This window comes from Eulemur rufifrons, chromosome 19, assembly GCF_041146395.1.
Source record: "Eulemur rufifrons isolate Redbay chromosome 19, OSU_ERuf_1, whole genome shotgun sequence".
Classification (NCBI taxonomy): Eukaryota; Metazoa; Chordata; class Mammalia; order Primates; family Lemuridae; genus Eulemur; species Eulemur rufifrons.
This window is the reverse complement of record NC_091001.1, coordinates 58,309,556-58,327,552: the sequence shown is the minus strand read 5'-3', so window position 1 is coordinate 58,327,552 and position 17,997 is coordinate 58,309,556. Positions and strand designations below refer to the sequence as shown.

The 17,997-nt window shown below is 45.5% G+C and overlaps 1 protein-coding gene across 7 annotated transcripts in view; it reads right to left on the bottom strand.

The window, feature by feature from the left end:
* SFXN5 (sideroflexin 5) overlaps positions 1 to 17,997 on the bottom strand; it is a 111,592-nt gene that overhangs the window by 68,079 nt on the left and 25,516 nt on the right. For 6 of the 7 annotated variants that reach the window (XM_069495106.1, XM_069495107.1, XM_069495110.1 and 3 more), the window contains 3 exons: positions 7,218 to 7,244; positions 6,601 to 6,655; positions 4,542 to 4,567 (listed from right to left, as the gene is read on the bottom strand). The exons of the other annotated variant lie outside the window; for it this stretch is intronic. In XM_069495106.1, coding sequence (XP_069351207.1) covers positions 4,542 to 4,567; positions 6,601 to 6,655; positions 7,218 to 7,244 — 108 coding nt within the window. The remainder of the gene's footprint in view (positions 1 to 4,541; positions 4,568 to 6,600; positions 6,656 to 7,217; positions 7,245 to 17,997) is intronic. 7 annotated transcript variants of the gene reach the window in all.

Sequence of the window (17,997 nt, the reverse complement as noted above, 5' to 3'; positions counted from 1 at the left end):
GAAGATGATATATCTCTCCATTTATTTAGATTTCCAATGTCCTTCAATAGAGTCCTATAAGTTTCTCTATAAAGGTCTTGCACATCATTTCTTAAATTTATTTTTAGGTGCCTTATATTTTTAAGTGCTATTGTAAATGATATCTTTTTTTAAAAAAATTCATATTATAGATCTTTAGTTTAGGCTTATAGGCATAAAACAATTTTTTGAGTGCTTGTCTTGCATCTAGAAATCTTTAAAAATAATAGTTCCAATAGTTTGTTTATTCTCATGAATGTTTTTTGTTTCTTTCTTTCCAACTCTAATACTAGTTGCTTATTTTTTCATGTCTTACTGTACTTGCTAATCTTCCAGGAAAATGTTGGGTAGAAGCAGGATTATCAGGCATTTTTATTCTATCCCAGACATTAAGAATTTATTCTTATATGTTTTATCTTTAAGAATGGTGCTTGCTATAGGGTTGGTTGTCTTTAAATTGTTTTTTGTGGACACTCTATTAAGTTAAGGAAGTTCCTTCTAGACCTAATCTGTTCTATTTTATTATAGTTATTATTGTAAATGGAGTTATGTTTTATTTTATCAAATGCTTTTTCTATTGGGAAAATCATGTTTTTCCTTCCATTTCTTAGTGTGATGAACTACATTAATACGTTCTCTAATATTATCATTCTTACTGAAAAGTATTTGGTTATGATGTATCTTGATGCCTTGCTGGATTTAGTTTGTTCTTATTTTATTTATAATATTTACATGTAATTTCATAAGTCATATTGGCCTGTAATTTTTCTTTCTTATACTTACTTCTTTGGTACTGGTCTCAAGGTGTCTCATAAATGAATTGGGAATATTTTCTTTTTTTCTCTTTTAGGAGTTTTACAAAGATCAAGATTGGCTAGTCCTTTGAGTATAGTCACCTGCAAAATCATCAAAGCCCAGTGGTAACTTTTGGTTTGTTTGTTCTTTGGTACAAATATTTTTAACTACTGATTTAATTTCTTTCTAGTTATTGGTCTATTCAGATTCTATGTTTCATCTTGCTAGGCAGTTTTGGTAAGCTATAATTTCCCAGAAATGTTTCCATTTCTTCTAAGTCTTCATATTTATTGCCCTGAGTTGTTCAATGCATTCTGATCTTTTAACACATTGACTGCCACACTAGAAAAAAAGATTTTTCCTTGGGGCCATGGTGTTTTATCATGAAAACAGAATAAAACCTTCAAAAACAAAATGAACTTTTCTAATTTAATGAAAATTTTGTTATGTTTTTTATTGTTTTCTGTGCATGAGTTATATGCAACTTGAAAAATAGTTCACACAGCTCCCAAGGTGAAGAGACATGTGAGTTATACACACACGTCACGAGACCCCAGGCTCAAAACTAGTGTGAGTTAAATACAACTCACATGGTAGTTAATGTGTTAAACATCTACTGTACCTATAGATATTGTACTTTTTATTCCTAATACTGTTTATTTGCATCTTCTCTCTTTTATCTTAATCACTGTTGCCAGAAATGTCTATTTAACTAGTCCTTCCATAGAACCTAGGAATTTACCCTCAAGATATATTCCAACAATATCAAAAAACATATGTACAGTATTACCATTATGGCATTATTCATAATGGCAAAATATTAGAAATAACCTAATGTAGGAAAGTAGTTACATAAATTATGGTACTTCCACTAGTAGAATACTATGCAGCTATAAAAACCATAAGAGAGATCTCTATAAACTATATACAGTGATTTCTAGGATATATCATTATGCGAAAAAAACATTATGTAAAAGCATACACAGATGCACCTTGACTTATGATGGGGTTACTCCCAATAAACCCATCTAAGTTGAAAATATTGTAAGTTGAAAATGTGCATTTTGTAAATATGATGGGAGAGAAAAACACAAAACACAATATCCCAGAAGACGCTGGTAACCCAGCACACTGTAGAGTATCAGCTGTTTACCCTGGTGATCGTGGGGCTGCCTGGGAGCTGGGCTCGCTGCCACCACCCAGCATCACGAGAGAGTATCATACTGCCTATCGCTAGCTTGGGAAAAGATCAAAATTCAAAATTGGAAGTATAGTTTTCATTGAATACATATTGCTTTTGCACCATCATGAAGTTGAAAAATTGTAAGTTGAACCATCATAAGTCAGGGACCATCTGTGTGTAGTATACTACCTTTTATATAAGAATAAAAAGGGAAATATATTTGTATTTGCTTATTCTTAAGAAAAGAAATAGGAAGCATAAATTTGTTTACCTACAGAGGAGGGGCAAGAAGGAGGTAGAAGGGATAGGGAGGGGAATGGAACTTTTATGAGGATACCTTTTTAAATGGCTTTGCCTTTTAAACTATTCTAATCTTCTACATATAAAAAAAAAATCAACAAGAATGGAGAAACAACTGAAATTGAATGCCAATGGAAACTAGTAAGCCTAACTGTATATTAAATAGATAACATAAACACAGAAGAAAAAATTAATTCAAGTAACTTTTGAACATGCTTCTCTGACAGTATACTCTCAGTAGGATATATTCTAAGGACAAAAAGAACTTCAAAGAAATCCTGGGCTTTACTTAATACATTTTTGAGAGTGGTATTGATGTAGCAGTTCTGGAACTCTTATTTGTATGTATGATACTGAGTAAATATATTATTTTTGGATTCTCATTCAGGGAGAAGGGAGATACAAATATACAACAGGAGAAGAAACGAAAGGACACTGAGATGTTGGATTAGAAGTATCAGTATAAAGTCATAAATTTAAAAAGTTGTATGTCCTAGCTTTGTCCTCTACAAGTGCCTGAAGCAATGACATCCCAAGAACAAGGAGCACACCTAGCTTCCAGATCTTGGTTTCTAAATACCATTTCCCTCTGAAAGGGACTAGGGCTCTGAGGAGAAACAGATCATCCTAGAACTGAGGCACAGAAAGGACTGTACACAGTGAATCTAGAATATCCTGTTGTGCCAGAGAGTGCTGAAGCTCTCAAAGAATAAGGGGACCATATCAAATAAAGAGATGACTTTAAGGGGCTCCTATTGGTCAAAAGTGGCACAATTTGCATATCAAAATAAATAATGACAGGAGTAAGTTTGTACCTACTTAATTAAAAAAATACAAAGATCATACTGATGGCTTTAAAAAAATATTATAGTATGAGGTAGAAGGGAAAACATTTATTTACAAGAAAGTGCCAACTAATAAACATGGAATGATATCTATGGTATCTATAGGAAACTCTGAGACTAGGCAAATATTCTGTTCTCAATCAGTTTTTCACCAAATGGTTTTAACATCTGTTGGTCATTCTTGTCTGTTTCTAGTTCTAGGCTAATGTGAAAAAAGCTACCATAAACATTCAAGTACAGATCTCTGTATAGACATGAGAAATTCATTTCTCTTGGTTAAATACCTAAAAGTAGGGTTGCTTGGTCATATCATAAGTGTATGTTTAACTTTATAAAAAACTGCAATACATTTTACACACCTCCTGCTCCAATCTAGTATCCATTCTAGGATCACGCACTACATTTAGCTGTTATCTATTTGTCCTCCTAGGTATATACCCAAGAGAAATAAGGGCATGTATCTGCTAAAAGACTTGTAGAAGCATGTTCAAAACAGCACTATTTGTTGTAAACCCCAAACTGTCAACAACTCAAATGTTCACTAACAGTAGGATGCACAAAGAAATGATATATTTACAGCAATGAAATATTATACAACAAAAAGAACAAATACTACATATAACAATATAAACAGAGTACTCCGTGGTATAGATATTAAAAAATTATAAACAAATCTCACAAACAATGAGAAGCGAAAGAAGCCAGACACACAAAAAAGGACATATGAATGATTCTATTGATAAAAAGTTCAATAACAGGCAAAACTAGGGAAGAGGGAAGGAAGTCAGAAGAGTGGCTCCCTGTCGGGGTGGTGCCTGGGAGGGACACACGAGAGGTTTCTGAGATGCTGATGATGCTCCGAATCTTTACCTAAATGACGTTTACTTGGTTATGCTCACTTTGTGAAAATTTATCAAATTGCACATTTCTGATAAATGCACCTTTCTGTATGTTTGTTTTACTCCAATGAAGATAAAATGAAGAGTAAACCTAACCCTGATTCCAACACTGAGCAAAAAGAATACTGAAAACCCTTCCTGAATCAATTTCACACTTTAATTTTCAGAAGGCAGGCTTATATTCCTACTTCCCAAGCTCTTTGGGAAAACTTCCCAGTAACCAGCAGGTCCTAATGACGATACTGGGGATGGAATCGTGCAGAGATGAAGGCACTGCCCGGCTCCATGTTGGGTGTAAGTCAGCACACTTCTTATGAAAAGAAGTTTGACAATCAGCATCAAGAGAAATCATAAGAAATGTAAATCATTTTATCTGGTAATTCCCCTCCAGGAATTTATTTATCCTAAATCAACAACTCAGTCAAATATTTATGAACAATAATGTAAAGTTATACATTAAAAAAAATTTAGCAAAGAAAATCCATTGACAGTAACACTTACAATTGGCGTCCCGAAAGGAATGTAACCTACGAGCAGGAAGAAAAAAGAATCAGCTCTTATGATCCACATGATTTCCCCTGTGAGGTGAGACACCCCCTTCCCACACTCACTACACAAGACCGGACATCCTCCAAGGACCCCGGAATGTCTTCCTTCTTCCCTCGGCTTGTCTTTCTAGCATAGGTTCTTACTTCCCTGGCATTGTGATCATTTCAGGACAGGGAATTCCCTACCCACCTCAGCTGTGTACCTTTAAGTGCCAGAGCTTCTTAACTCTCTGGCATCCTGGCTAGACGTCCTCAGTGGGGCAGTAGAGAGCCTGGGTGAAGCACAACCAGGCCCTGGGGCTGGCTCCTCACTGCTCCTGGTCTCCAGGCGAGGCTCCCTCTACAGCCCCAAACACTGTCAGTGGGTAGCCTGCTGTCCCCAACTTCTAACTGTGGCAGCCAGTTAGCTGGCAGCCAGATAACAGGGAGCATGCTTATCTGAGCTGCATCTAAAGCACAGGTTAGCATCCTGAGCACGCAAAATTGTGCATGCACACTAGCCCTCTCTCTCCTCCCCACTTCCCTCTGGGGAGAGGTCCAGAGTTTGATCATCTCCTCAGAGGAATTCATGACTGAAAAAGGTCAGAAATTGGCCAGGTGCGGTGGCTCATGCCTGTAATCCCAGCACTCTGGGAGGCAAGGTGGGAAGACTGCTTGAGTTCAGGAGTTTGAGACCAGACTGAGCAAGAGTTAAGACCCTGTCTATACCAAAAACAGAAAAAATTAGCCAGGTGTGGTGGCACACGCCTGTAGTCCCAGCTACTTGGGTGGCTCAGGAAGGAGGATCACTTGAGCCCAGGAGTTTGAGGTTGCAGTAAGCTATGATGACACCACTGCACTCTACGCAGGGTGACAAAGCAAGGCTCTGTCTCAAAAAAAGAAAAAAGGTCAGAAATGACAAGAGAAGCTAGGCTCCAGGGGATGAGAGCCTGGTCTGCCCAGCATGGGGACTGCAGCGCGTCTGAAACCACAACCATAAGATGCTCAGAGCCTCTGTTGCCTTGGAATCTGCAATGGCAAAGAGTGGGGACACAGGGCACTAGCTGCCTCGGTTTACACAATGGCTTCCCGTGTCCATCCCCTCCCTGGTTGTTTATTTTCTCGCCCCCATGAGGTCAGGCTCTGTTGGGGGAGGGCTCCTGACTGACCTGCCCCGACCCTCCTGGCTGAGAAAGCCTTTCTCCAGCCACCGAGGCCTTCCCCAGGCAGCAGCAGAAGCCCTCCCATCCCACCCTAATGACTCAGGGAGGGTACACCCACTGCATGGAGAAATGGCAAGAAGGAGGAGTCCACACACTGGTGTGAGTGTGACTCTCTGCAGTGTGCCTCTGGGCAAGGCCTGAAACCTCGCAGAACTGTCAGCAGGATAACCATGCCAGCCCCAGCCCAGCTAGTGCATATGCATGTGCTTTCTAAGCCCTGGACCCAGACCTGACAAGCTGTTCCTCTAGTGACCACTGGGACTTCCCAGGGGCAGGCATCTCGTATCCCCCTCTGCCCACTGGTCTCTACAGAACAGGAATGGCCTTCTCTCTGTGCATAGCAGTGCAAATACGACACATGCATCCTGAAGGGAGGGCAGACAGGGGGATTGGAGACTGACTGCCTGAGAGGGGACCGGGCAGCAGGACGTGGAAGGAAAGAGCGGGTGGCGCACAGATAGGAGAGGAGGGGTGGCTTGTAGAAGCCAGGGCTTGCTTGTGGCGGCGTCACTGAGGCTGCCCCTAGTGAGTGCTGCACAGCCTGGGGGTGAGAGCATCAGATTCACCTGGGGAGGCTACGGCTCCACCCCAACTGCTCAGGAAGAAAAGGCAGCCAAGCTTCATGGGGGATTCAGAGGCCTGGCCAGCATCTTACACGGTCAAGCCAAGGTGAACGTGCAGGTACAAGTGTGGCTGCCTGTGTGACACGCTCCATTCCCTCCTCAGTCTGCCACATCTGGACGCTCCTGGAGCTGTGACCATAGTAAATACCCTGGGCTGGGCAGAAGCAGCAGGGTCCCAGGAGCTTACCTGACATTCTAAAGGGCATGAAGATCTTCTCATTGGTGTCCGGGTGTAGAATAGCCTGGCAAGAGCCGGGAAGAGAGCACAGGGTGATAGTGGGGAAGGCGGGAGGGAGGGAGAAGGGGACAAGCAGAGGTGCTTGGGGTGGAAGGGGGAAAAGGACAGCTCCCCCAGGAAGACTCAGAGGCCACTGGCTGTGTGTTGCCTTCTGGCCTGATAGGTCTTTCCACCCTTTAGGGCAAGAAAACATGGCCATAAACAGCACCCCCACTCCTGACTGATCTTCAAAGGCAAGTAGAGGGGAGAGCAAAAGCCCTGGGGACCAGAACGGTGTCTTTCTTGCAGGCCCTCTACGCCCATGCCCAGCACACAGTAGGCATGTAATGATACAAAATCATTATAGCCCAGTCCCTCGCTGGAGCTCAGAGAGCCCAGGGCAAGGCCAGCCTTCAGGAACGCCGGCCCTCAGGTGCGGGGGCAGAGGAAGGGGTGAGGGGCCAGGGGCAAACTGAAGTCCCAAAACAGCCATAGGAGGAGGGGCTTCCACTAGCTCCCAGGACAGGGGAGTCTGGGGCCCAGGAGGGTACGGAGAAGGAAAGAAAAAGAAGCCAAAATTGGGTTACCTGTTTGATTTTCTGTGCGCTCCAGAGCTGGAAGAAAGAAAGAGAGAGAAAGAGAAAGGAAAAGGAAATAAAGGACAAAAATTAAATGCATGTATCAGTTTAAGATCTTAAAGCCATATTTTCTAACCAAGGGATCCAGCTCCAAAAGCACAGGAGGCTCAGGCTGTCCTCCTCACCCCAGGCTGGGCAGCCACCCCACCCTGGGGCACGGCACCAGAGAGTAAAAAGGCTACAGATCCCAGAAAGGCAGAGCTAGGCGATCGCACACAGATCATTTAAACCAGGAGCTCTTGACTCTGGCTGCGCTTTATGATTCCTTGGAGAATTCTTTCAGCATTTTTCCAAAGCCCCCTATTTGATTCTAAGTCACGACCACATAAGAACCCTGATTTAAATGAAGACACTTCAGTTGTCTCCTAGAATGACTAGGGGCAGCACAGCATGATTTTTTTCAGAGACAGACCGCCTGGATTCTTGGCTTTGCCACTTCAACCCCTGAGCCGCAGCTCCCTTGCCTGCGAAGTGGGGATAACAGCCATGCTTCTAAGGTAGAAATGTTGAAGAGCTATATGGACAGTTCTTAGGGCAGAGCCAGCACATAGTAGCTGCTTTATACGTGCTTACTGCTGTTGATATTATTACCCCTATTGTTGTTGTTGTTCTAAGAAGGTTGCAAGGAGAAAAAAGTTGCTTTCCAAATGAGTGATGAGGTTCTTTCTTTCCAGCACAGCATGGGGGGCAGGCTGGAGAGACAGAACAATTGTCAATCCCTTCAAATGACCTAACTACTGTATTTCATTGAATCTAAGATATCCTTGATCCTAAGATACATTAGTATGGACCACAAAAGAAAGAACACTCTGATGTAATGCCAAGACCCCAATTAAAAAACGCATCCCACTGTAGAGATGCTACAGTGTGATCGAGTAGGCCTCTTCAAATCAAGGAATCATAGTCAATAAAAATGTACATGCTGGGCAAGCCAAAGGCCAGTGCATTTTTCATGGAGCAAGAAGGATACAGTGCTAGAAGGAAGACGCAGGCAACAGCTGATGTTTAAAGTTTTATAAGAGAATAGTTGCTATGCCTCATATAGCAATGCTGGTCATCTGGAATATAAATTAAGCTACAGAAGTTAAGAAGGCTACTGGGTAGTAAAAATAGAAGTTATAAAATTGATACATCAAAGTTTATGCATTTTAGTCACAGCTGAGTCCCTCAAACCTTAATTCACAGCCTAATTAACTCTTATTTTAGATACATTTCCAACACACTTCATTGTCTGCCATTCCAGACCCAGGCAGATTAGAAGCAGTAGATTTTTAAAAAATAATAATTGGGGAACAAGGGGGACTGATGAGAAAAACCAAATGTAGAATCATGGCTAGCACAAAGGTAAGTGAGAGCCTAACAGCAAAGAGGTTTTAAAACATGGCAGAAGGTTGGTTCTTTCCTCTCTGCTCAGAAAGCACCTTCCTGAAGTACACCCCCAAGTCCAGGCTCCATCCCAGGTGCACCCCCAGGCCCTGTGCACAGACTCCAGCCATCTCCACTGTGAGAATGACCTCCTGGGCCTCTCACCTCCAGAGGCACAGCCCAGCCTCTCAGAGACAGGAAGCTGCTTTTCAGCACTGTCGCCTGGCACTTCCCACAGGGCCTGGCAAACTGTAGGTGTTCAATATATGCTTGGTATGTCCAAGGTGTAACTGATCATGGCTAAGCATGGTGAAGCAAATGCACAGATTTATTCTTTTCTTCCCAAATCCTCTTCCCAAATCCCTAAAAGAACAGCAAAAGAATAAACCAGCTGAAAACTCCATCAGGGAGGAAGGGGAGAAAGAGGTATATGGAAAGTTCTTGGAGCACTGTCAGCACATAGTAGGAGCACAACAGCGCGTGGAAGAGGCCACACATCTCTGATGGGTGGAGAGCTGATGAAGGGATGCATGGCCAGCACAGCTGCAGAGGGTGGCAGTGCACCCTGTGGGCCGCTCAATGGAGGGGCGGGGTGGCGGGGCCAGAGAGCAGGGAGAGAGGTTGAAAATGTCCCTGTGCATGGGGCAGAGGCCCAAAGCTCCTGCCCAGGTGATGGAGGCTTATTCTCCAGAGAAGCCGTATCAGAGCAGCCCAAACAGCGTCACAGGCACAGGGGGGTGAGGGAAAGGTCTGGGTGCTGAACACGGGTCTCTCCAGGAGCCCGTCTGAGTCCAGCTCCCAGAACACAGCCTGCAGGAGGATGGAGGCACCTTCTCTAGGGAAACAGAAAGGCTCTCAGAGAAACAGCCCACTGAGAGGCCAGCTTGGTGGACACGCCATCGCTGCAATGCTGAGCAGGCCCCGTGCTAGGGGTCTGATGCTGTGTGGTTGCTGTCTTGGCTTTCTTAATACAGTCATGGGCCGCACAACAATATTGCAGTCAATGAAAGCCACATATAAGACAGTGGTCCCGAAAGATTATAATGAAGCTGAAAAATTCCTATTGCCTGGTGACCTCGTAGCCATCGTAAGATCATAGAGCAACGTATTACCCACATTTGTGTTGATGCTGTAAACAAACCTACTGTGCTGCCACAGTTGTAAAAAAGCCTAGCACATACAATCATGTACAATACATAATACTTGACAATGATAATCAATGACTGTTACTGGTATATGTTTTTATTACACTATACTTTTTATCATTATCTAGAGTGTGTGCCACATACACCTATAAAGTTAACTGTAAAACAGCCTCAGGCAGGCCCGTCTGGAGGCATCCAGTAGGAGGCATTGTTATCACAGGAGATGACAGCTCCATGCATGTTATTGTCCCTGAAGACCTTCCAGTGGGACAAGATGTGGAGGTGGAAGACAGTGATATTGACGATCCTGACCCTGTGTAGGCCTAGGCTAATGTGCGTGTTTGTCTTAGTTTTTAACAAAAATGTTTAAAATTTGATTAAAAAATTTAAAATAGAAAAAAGCTTATAGAACAAGGATATAAAGAAAGAAAATATTTTTTGTACCGCTGTACAGTGTATTTGTTTTTAAGCTAAGTATTATTACAATAGAGTCAAAAAGTTAAAAAAATTGGTTTATAAAGTAAAAAAGTTACAGTAAGCTAAGTTTAAATTATTATTGAAGAAAAGAAACTAATTTTTTATAAACTGAGTGTAGCCTAGGTGTACAGTGTGTATGGAGTCTACAGTGGTGTACGGCAATGTCCTGGGCCTTCACACTCACTCACCACTCACTCACCGCTTACCACAGCCACTCCCAGTCCTGCAAGCTCCATTCGTGGTAGGGTGGTAGGTGCCTCACACAGGTGTGCGCTTTCCAAAACTCTCTTATACTGTATTTTTACGGTACCTCTTCTATGCTTAGACACACAAATGCCACTGTGAGGCGTACAGTTGCCTGCAGTATTCAGGGCAGTCACATGCTGCACGGGTTTGTGGCCCAGGAGCCTCAGGCCATCCCACGCAGCCTAGGTTGAGGAGGCTGTGCCATCTAGGTTCTCGCGTAAGTGCACTCTCTGCCATTCCCACAATGATGAAATGCCTAGTGACACATTTCTCAGAATGTGTCCCTGTCATTAAGCAACACATACTGTATCTTGGTCTTCGAATGTGTGGTTTGTAAGTGAAGACGGATGGGACAATGGAGCATGTGCTGGTGGCCTGGAGCCTCAGGTCACATGCGGCCCTGCCTCACACTGCCCCAAGCCACCTCCCTGGGATGGGTTCTCGGCACCCACTCAGTGACTGCTGTCACCCTCCACTCCTGGCGGAGGGCTGGGAGCAGGGAGGGCCAGGTAGGCCATGCAGGTCCCACACACCACGTTGTGGAGCGGGGTTCTGGGAGCCTGTGAGGGTCTGCACTGGCGCCATGAGTGCCCGCATGGCTGAGGGAGAAAGACGTTAAATAATAGCAAATACGAAAACCCCACCCTGCCATGTTTGGGGCAGGGGGAAAGTACAGAGAGAGAACACAGAAAAGAGGGAAAAGCTTTTTTCTGCTTTTTGACAAAGGTCTTGCATTTTCATTTTGCATTGAGCCTCACCAATGATGTAGTCAGCTCTGCCTATAAACACTGCTGTTTAGAGGACCCCAATGAAAAGGATCACTGTTCAGTGAGCTACACATGCACAGATAGAAAAGGAATTCTGCAGGTGAAAGGAAAAAGGAATTCTGAGGAAACGAGACAATGAAGGAACTAAAGAAAACTTTTAAAATGCTATAGTATCTTCAAAGCAGTTAGACATGAAAGAAGAAAAGGATGCAATGAAAAAGGGGGCAGGGGACAAATTCTGGTTCTGCCACATACTCGATGTGTGGCCCTGGGCAAATGATTTTGCCTCTGTGCCTCAGTTTCCCCACCAGTAAAATGGGTTGTTGTAAGGGTAGGGCAGAGAGTGCTTGGTGCCCCTTGGCAGACTGCGTTTCCCTTCTGGCACACTAAGCTGATACTTCCCAGCCCTCCTCCAGTCATGTGGCCTCCTGGGACTGGGTGCTGGCTAGTGGACTGTGGACGGAAATGACATTCGCCACTTCCAGGCCTGGCCCCACAGCCTCCCACGGAGGACCCAGTGGAAGACAGGGAGGACCTAGCAGATGATAAAGCCAGTCCCTGAACTTGGCATCTGCCAAGTCCCAGGGTTGCACTGGATTCGGACGTGACTGAGAAGTAGATATTACTGTGGTAAGCCCCTGAAATCTGGGGGTTTAATCTGACTAATACAGAGTCTTGAATGAGACATGCATATATAAAATATGTGACTCATAGAACGTGCTCAATATAGTTGCCTAAAATAGAAGGGATGCAATTCCAGTGAGCAATATTTTTTTAAACGATTTACTCATCTTTCAAAGTGACTTCATCTCTATTGTGTCATTCCTCCATCATGCCTGTGAGGTAGGTAGATGCTCATCTCAGAGAGACTCAGTGACTAAGCCAGGGTCCCAGGGGCCTGGTGGCAGGATGCAGACAGCCACTCGGGCCTCCTGGCCTCCAGGCCTGGGTCTTCCCTGCTCTTGGCCAGGGTGACAGCCAGGCCTGAGGCACGAGACAAAGAGTGTGGCTAACACCATCCCGAGGTCCCAGTGCCTCCCCCTTGCGGCTGGCAGCAGACACTCCCCTCCTGCCAAAGTTCCGATAAATAACACCGCACTCATAAGCAATGACTGCATCTGCGTCCCTCAGATTCAAGGACTGACTCCTCTACCCCCGCCTAGGGCCAGCGAAGGAGAGTCAGGTAGATGCTGCAGGGAGGGCACTCTGGAAGGCCGAGAGTCCAGAGCCTACAGAAATATGCCCCACCCCACAAACGACACCACCACAAACGTGGCCCAGCAGGCTAGTGCCACAGATAAAAGCCAATGGCAAAGTCTCGCATGATAATTCCATGCTTTATGTTTTGTCGAGCCCTTTTCCTCCCATTAACTATCTGATTCTCATACTCAGAAACCTGTTCCCGTAGAACAGATGAAAACATCAAAGCTTAGAGCCATGCCCAGGTTCTTAGCAATGGAGCCAGAACTACAGCTCGTGACGTCTGACTCAGATTCATTCATTCACTCATCCATTCACTCCCACTTAGTGCACACATACTATGTGTCAGACTAAGGGTTATGTGTCTTCCAGGGGCTTTGTATCTATTAGCTCATTTAATCCCCTCAACAGCCCTAGGAGGTAGGCACTAGTATATCTCCCATTTTATAGATGTAGAAACTGAGGCTCCAAGAGCTTAAGTGACTTGCCCAAAGTCCTACAGCATTGCTGGGATTTGAACCCAACCAGTCTGGCTCCAGAGACTCCACTCTTAACCACCACATGCACCCATCATCAAATGCGAGCACACTCCTGCACACTGTTCTGCCCCTCAGGCACACAGTAGTATATTTTGGAGATCTTTCCATAGCTGTACACAGAAAGCAGCCTTATTCTTCCTAATAGAAACCTTGAGTGAATATACTATAAACTGTCCCCTACTGGTGGGCTTTCAGGCTATTTCCCAGCTTTTATTTTATTATAGTAAAATATGCATAACATACAATTGACCATCTTAAGTATTTTTAAGTGTGCAGTTCTCCGGCATTAAGTGCATTTGCATTGTGTGCAGCCATCACCACCACGCACCTCCAGAACTTGTTCATCTTCCCCGACTGAAACTTTGTACCCATTAAACTCCCCATTCCTCCCCCAGCTCCTGGAAACCACCGTTCTACTTTCTGTCTCTATGAATTTGACTACACTAGGTATCTCATATGAGTAGAATCATACAACATTTGTCATTTTGTGACTGTCTTGTCTTTTTGCCATTACAAACGATGCTCCAGTGAATTTCACTGGAGATATTACTATATCATGAGTATTTGTGCAGATATCTCTGGCATGATACGGAAGAAATCGATGATTACTGTAGGGAGGGGAAGTGGGCAATTGGGGGACAGAGCAAAGGAGACTTTTTTTTTTTATTCTCTCCTTTTCTTATACTGTTAGAATTTTTTATTTTGCTCATATATTACCTACTCAAAAATAATTATTAAAAAAATTAAAGGTAACCACTAAAAATATAGAAAAAAGGTACACAACTTCCAAGCCCTTTGTCAACCCATATGGCACAGACCATGAGCTGTCCAATAAAATCTATGTCCCTTCGTCCAGTCACAGAACAGTAGCTGGCAGATGGCTGGCTGGCTGCACTACATTTCCCATGCTCCCTTGCAGTTTGGTTTCTCCATGTGCCTGAGCCCCCCAGTGGCATCTGAGGAGAAGTAATGTGCCTTCTCCAGGCCAGTGTCTCCCTCTCCATGCCTTCTGTCCCCTTCCTGTGAGCCAGAGCAAGGATGTGGCTGCAGCCCAGCCTTGGCCATGCAGACAGGATGACACCCAAGGAGGTGGTGGAGAAACATCCTAGGTCCCTGAATGATCCTGTGGAGCAGAGCCACTTGCCCACCTGGAACCTGCATTGTTGCATGGGAGAGAAACAAATTGTCTTATTTAAGCTAGTACACCTGGGGATCTTTTGTTACAGCAGCTAGTATCACTCTAATATCACCTATTTGGGGTTACAGGAAACTGCCTCCCATGACATCAGAGAAGGTTTTCCAGGGAAGAAAGGAAGGAATAGAAGCTAAGATGGTGCTTGAGGCTCTTCTGGTGGCATCTGGCAATGCACCAGCCTCAGAGGTTTTGGGGTGAGATGGGAGGGACATCTTCATTTTCAATGAAAATTCCTGTCATGACTTGAACTTGTTTGGGCTCCTCGTATCTCCAGGCTGTAGTGACAACAGTCCCATTCATGGATATTGGCCTTGGCTCAGTCCCTAACTTGCATGGTCTTCCTGTGCAAGTCACCTCACACCTTAGACTTGCACTGTTTTTAAAATCAATCAGGTAGAGGAAGGGGCAGCAGGTGGAACCAAGCTTCTCCAGGGCTCTTTGCTGTCCAACAGCCTACGATGCCAGGCCCAGCTTGCATGGAAGCCAGGACAAGGACTCGGGTCTGACTCCTTGGATCTAGGCTTTTCCCTGAGACCTGCTGGACCCATGGAATTAAATGGTAGATGCAGAAACAGCAGCAGGTATCGCCCACAAGCTAAGAGCTGGCTGCCAGTTCCAAGTTTCACCAGCCAGTCCTGCAAACCGGTTATGGGGGGGTCATCCTGGGATGTGAAGCATTGGACGGGAGGCCAGATGAAAGGCAGTGGGTGTGCCGTCCACACTGGGAATCTAGGGAAGGGAGCCCCCAGCGTCTTCTCATCAGCCCATGGAGGAAGCATCTCCACTTTAAACTATAACTCCTACTTATGACCTGACCTTGTTTGGGTTCAGCCCATCTCCTCTGTGCCTCTGGCTAAACATAAAAATATGTGGCGCTGATGCCCTAGGACTTACTGGCTCCAGTGATAAACCAGTGTCGAGATGAGACTTTGAACCCTGCTTGATTTCTCAACTTGGTGAATGAGGACAGAGAGGAGGTGTGGGGAAGCAGTGTGGGCGAGAGGTGGCTGGAGCATTTCAGAAGTTTGCTGATTTCAAAAACAGCCAGCACCTCAGCTGAGCTGCCGTCTGGACCGATCTGAACGTCAGTGTAGAGACCAAGGGAGGGGCAGAGGGTGCATCTCAAACATACTTCAAGGGCATGGCCAACTCATGAGCCCTGGGCAGAGCAGGACATACCCCGACACCCGCAGGGAGGAGTAACTGCCCAGCCCCACCCCCAGCCTGGCGCGCTCCTCTTCCCCTCTGCCTCCTTCCAAGCTGCTTCTCCAAACTTCCCAAGGCAGCAAAGACAGAGCCTATTTAAAACAACCTCCAGAAGGTAATTAAACAGAGCCTGAAGGGGATCCTTCTGTAAGGCAAAGAATGCCTCCATAAAACAAACAAAAAAAAAACTTCCTAATTTATCAGTTGGGCCAGTCGCATTATACCTCACCATTAATTTTGTTGCCATGGTTACTTCCAGGTAATATGTACCTGTTGCAAATCTATGTAGGGCGAAGGTACCCCCAATTCTACCGATGCAAGAGAGAGGAGAGACTCTCCGCCTCGTTCTGCAGCACAGCACATGGCAGCATCGCGATTCCCCGCCACGTGCGGCTTGTCTCCATCAAGACCCGGGTTTGAATTCCAGATCTCCCATGAGATTTAGGGCCATTTACTTAATCTGCCTGAGCCTCTATTTCCTCATTTGTAATATGAGGATATGAATACTTTCAAGGTTGTGAAAATTAATAATTCATTTATTGAACAAATTCATTAATTTAACAAATCCTGAGCATCTACTGAGTGTTGAACACTGCTCTAGGCACTAAGGGTAGATACATGGGTGAAAAAAACAGACAAAAATCTCTGCTTCTGTGGAGGCTATAGGCAGGCTAGTGTGGCCAGATTGACAATAAGCAATGAAAACAATACATAAGCAAACTCTCTGACATGTTAGAAGGACACAAGGGAAAGTGGAACAGGGTAGGGGACAAGGAGTGTGTGCTGGCAGTGAGGATGGAAGTTATGGCAGTAAGTCAGATGGTTGGGGTGAGTCTCATTGAGGTGACACCAGAGGAAACACTTGAAGAGGCGAGTGAGCCACGCAGGTATCTAGTAGGCAAGTGTTCTGGCAGACAGATAAGGCAGTGCAAAGGCCCTGAGGCAGAAGTGGGCCTATTTGGCATGTTTGAGGGACAGCAAGGAGGCCAGTGTGACTGAAGTAGACTGAATAGGGGGAGAGTCATAGGAGACAAGGTCAGAGAGGAATGAGGGCTTTGCAGGCCGAGTTAAGGACTATGGTTTTTATTCTAAGTGAAAAATTATAGCGTTTCTGCTGGAGCCATGGTTCTCAACTGAGGTGTGGAGTGGACTTTTGCACCCAGGGGACATTTGGGATCATCTGGAGACATTTGCGGTTGTCACGGCTGGGGAGGGGGACCTACTTGCTTCTGTTGGGTCAAAGCCAGGGGTGCTGCTAAACATTCTCAGTGTGCAGGACGGCCCCCACAGCAGAATCATCTGCCCCAAATGCCAACAGCGCTGAGTCTAAGAAACCCTGGAGCAGAGGAACAAACAATGACAGGTATGTTTCCACAGATCACTTTGCTGTGCCAGAAATGGATGGGGGGCCCAGGTGCAATGGGGAGACTGTCCGGGAGGGCACTGCAGTGACCCAGCACCCAGTACAACACTTCGCCCTCACACAAATGCCTCAGCTTGTACTGGTCACGTACTTGCCTGTTCTGTGCTCTCCACAAGGCCCAAGCTGGGGCTGTCCCAGAGGGACAGGGTGCCCATCCGGATTCCTGGAGCCTGAGGCTACAAGTCGGGGTAAGGCTGGTGGGTCAGCCCCTTCCCTTCAGTCAGCTCCTGACAAACCTGCTGACACTCACAGAAGACTTGGGGTGCAAGTATTTTAAGCCTCTGGTGTTTACTCTGCTATTTTCAGCAAAGCCCGAGCAAGCTGACCCCATTTCCTCCCTGCCAGAGGAGGAGACCTGCAGTATCTCTTGCATCCCAGCAGCCGTTTCTCCTTGGCAGGTTGAGGGCAGAAATATGACCTGCATGGGGGCTCTGAGCGGCCAGTATGTTGCGCCAGGTGCCAAGCAGACACTTAATAGAGGTTGGCTGGCTCCCAGCCTCCAGGGAATGGGGATGATGGACAAGAACAACCGCTCAGGACCCTGCAGTGGGTCCCAGTGACCTGCTCACCACACTCCCAATGACTCCAGTGGCTTCCAACCTGGTTTCTGTAACAGCACTTACTCATCCCCAGTCCACCCGGCACTGCCGCCAACTGATCGCGCCACAGTGCCACTGTCATGCTACTCCATTGCTCAAGAGCTTTCAGTAGCTTCCCCTTACCCAACATGACACCTCCAGCATCTCTGCCTGGTTTTCAAACACTTTCATAATCTGACCTTTACCTTCCCAACTTCCTTTCCAACTTTCTCTACCTCATCTCATTTCTCTGCCTCTTTCTCTGTCTGTTCCTCTCCCCTATTCCCTCTCCCCGTCCCCCTACATATATGTTTCTCCTCTCCATTCTACTTCTCAGCTTTTGCCTGTGACTTACAGAACACATCCCTCCCACCGGTCTAAGAGGGCCCAGTGGCAGATGCCTGTCCCACCACAGACTAGCTATGGGACCTTAGGCAAGAAGTACAACTTCTCTGAGCCTCAGTTTTCTGGCTTATAAAATGGAGTTGACACAGGTACCAACAGACAGGTTTCTATGAAGATTAATTGAGATAATACACACACAGTGCTAGTACTTAGTGCAGCGCCTGGCCCTTGGTAAGCAAGCAG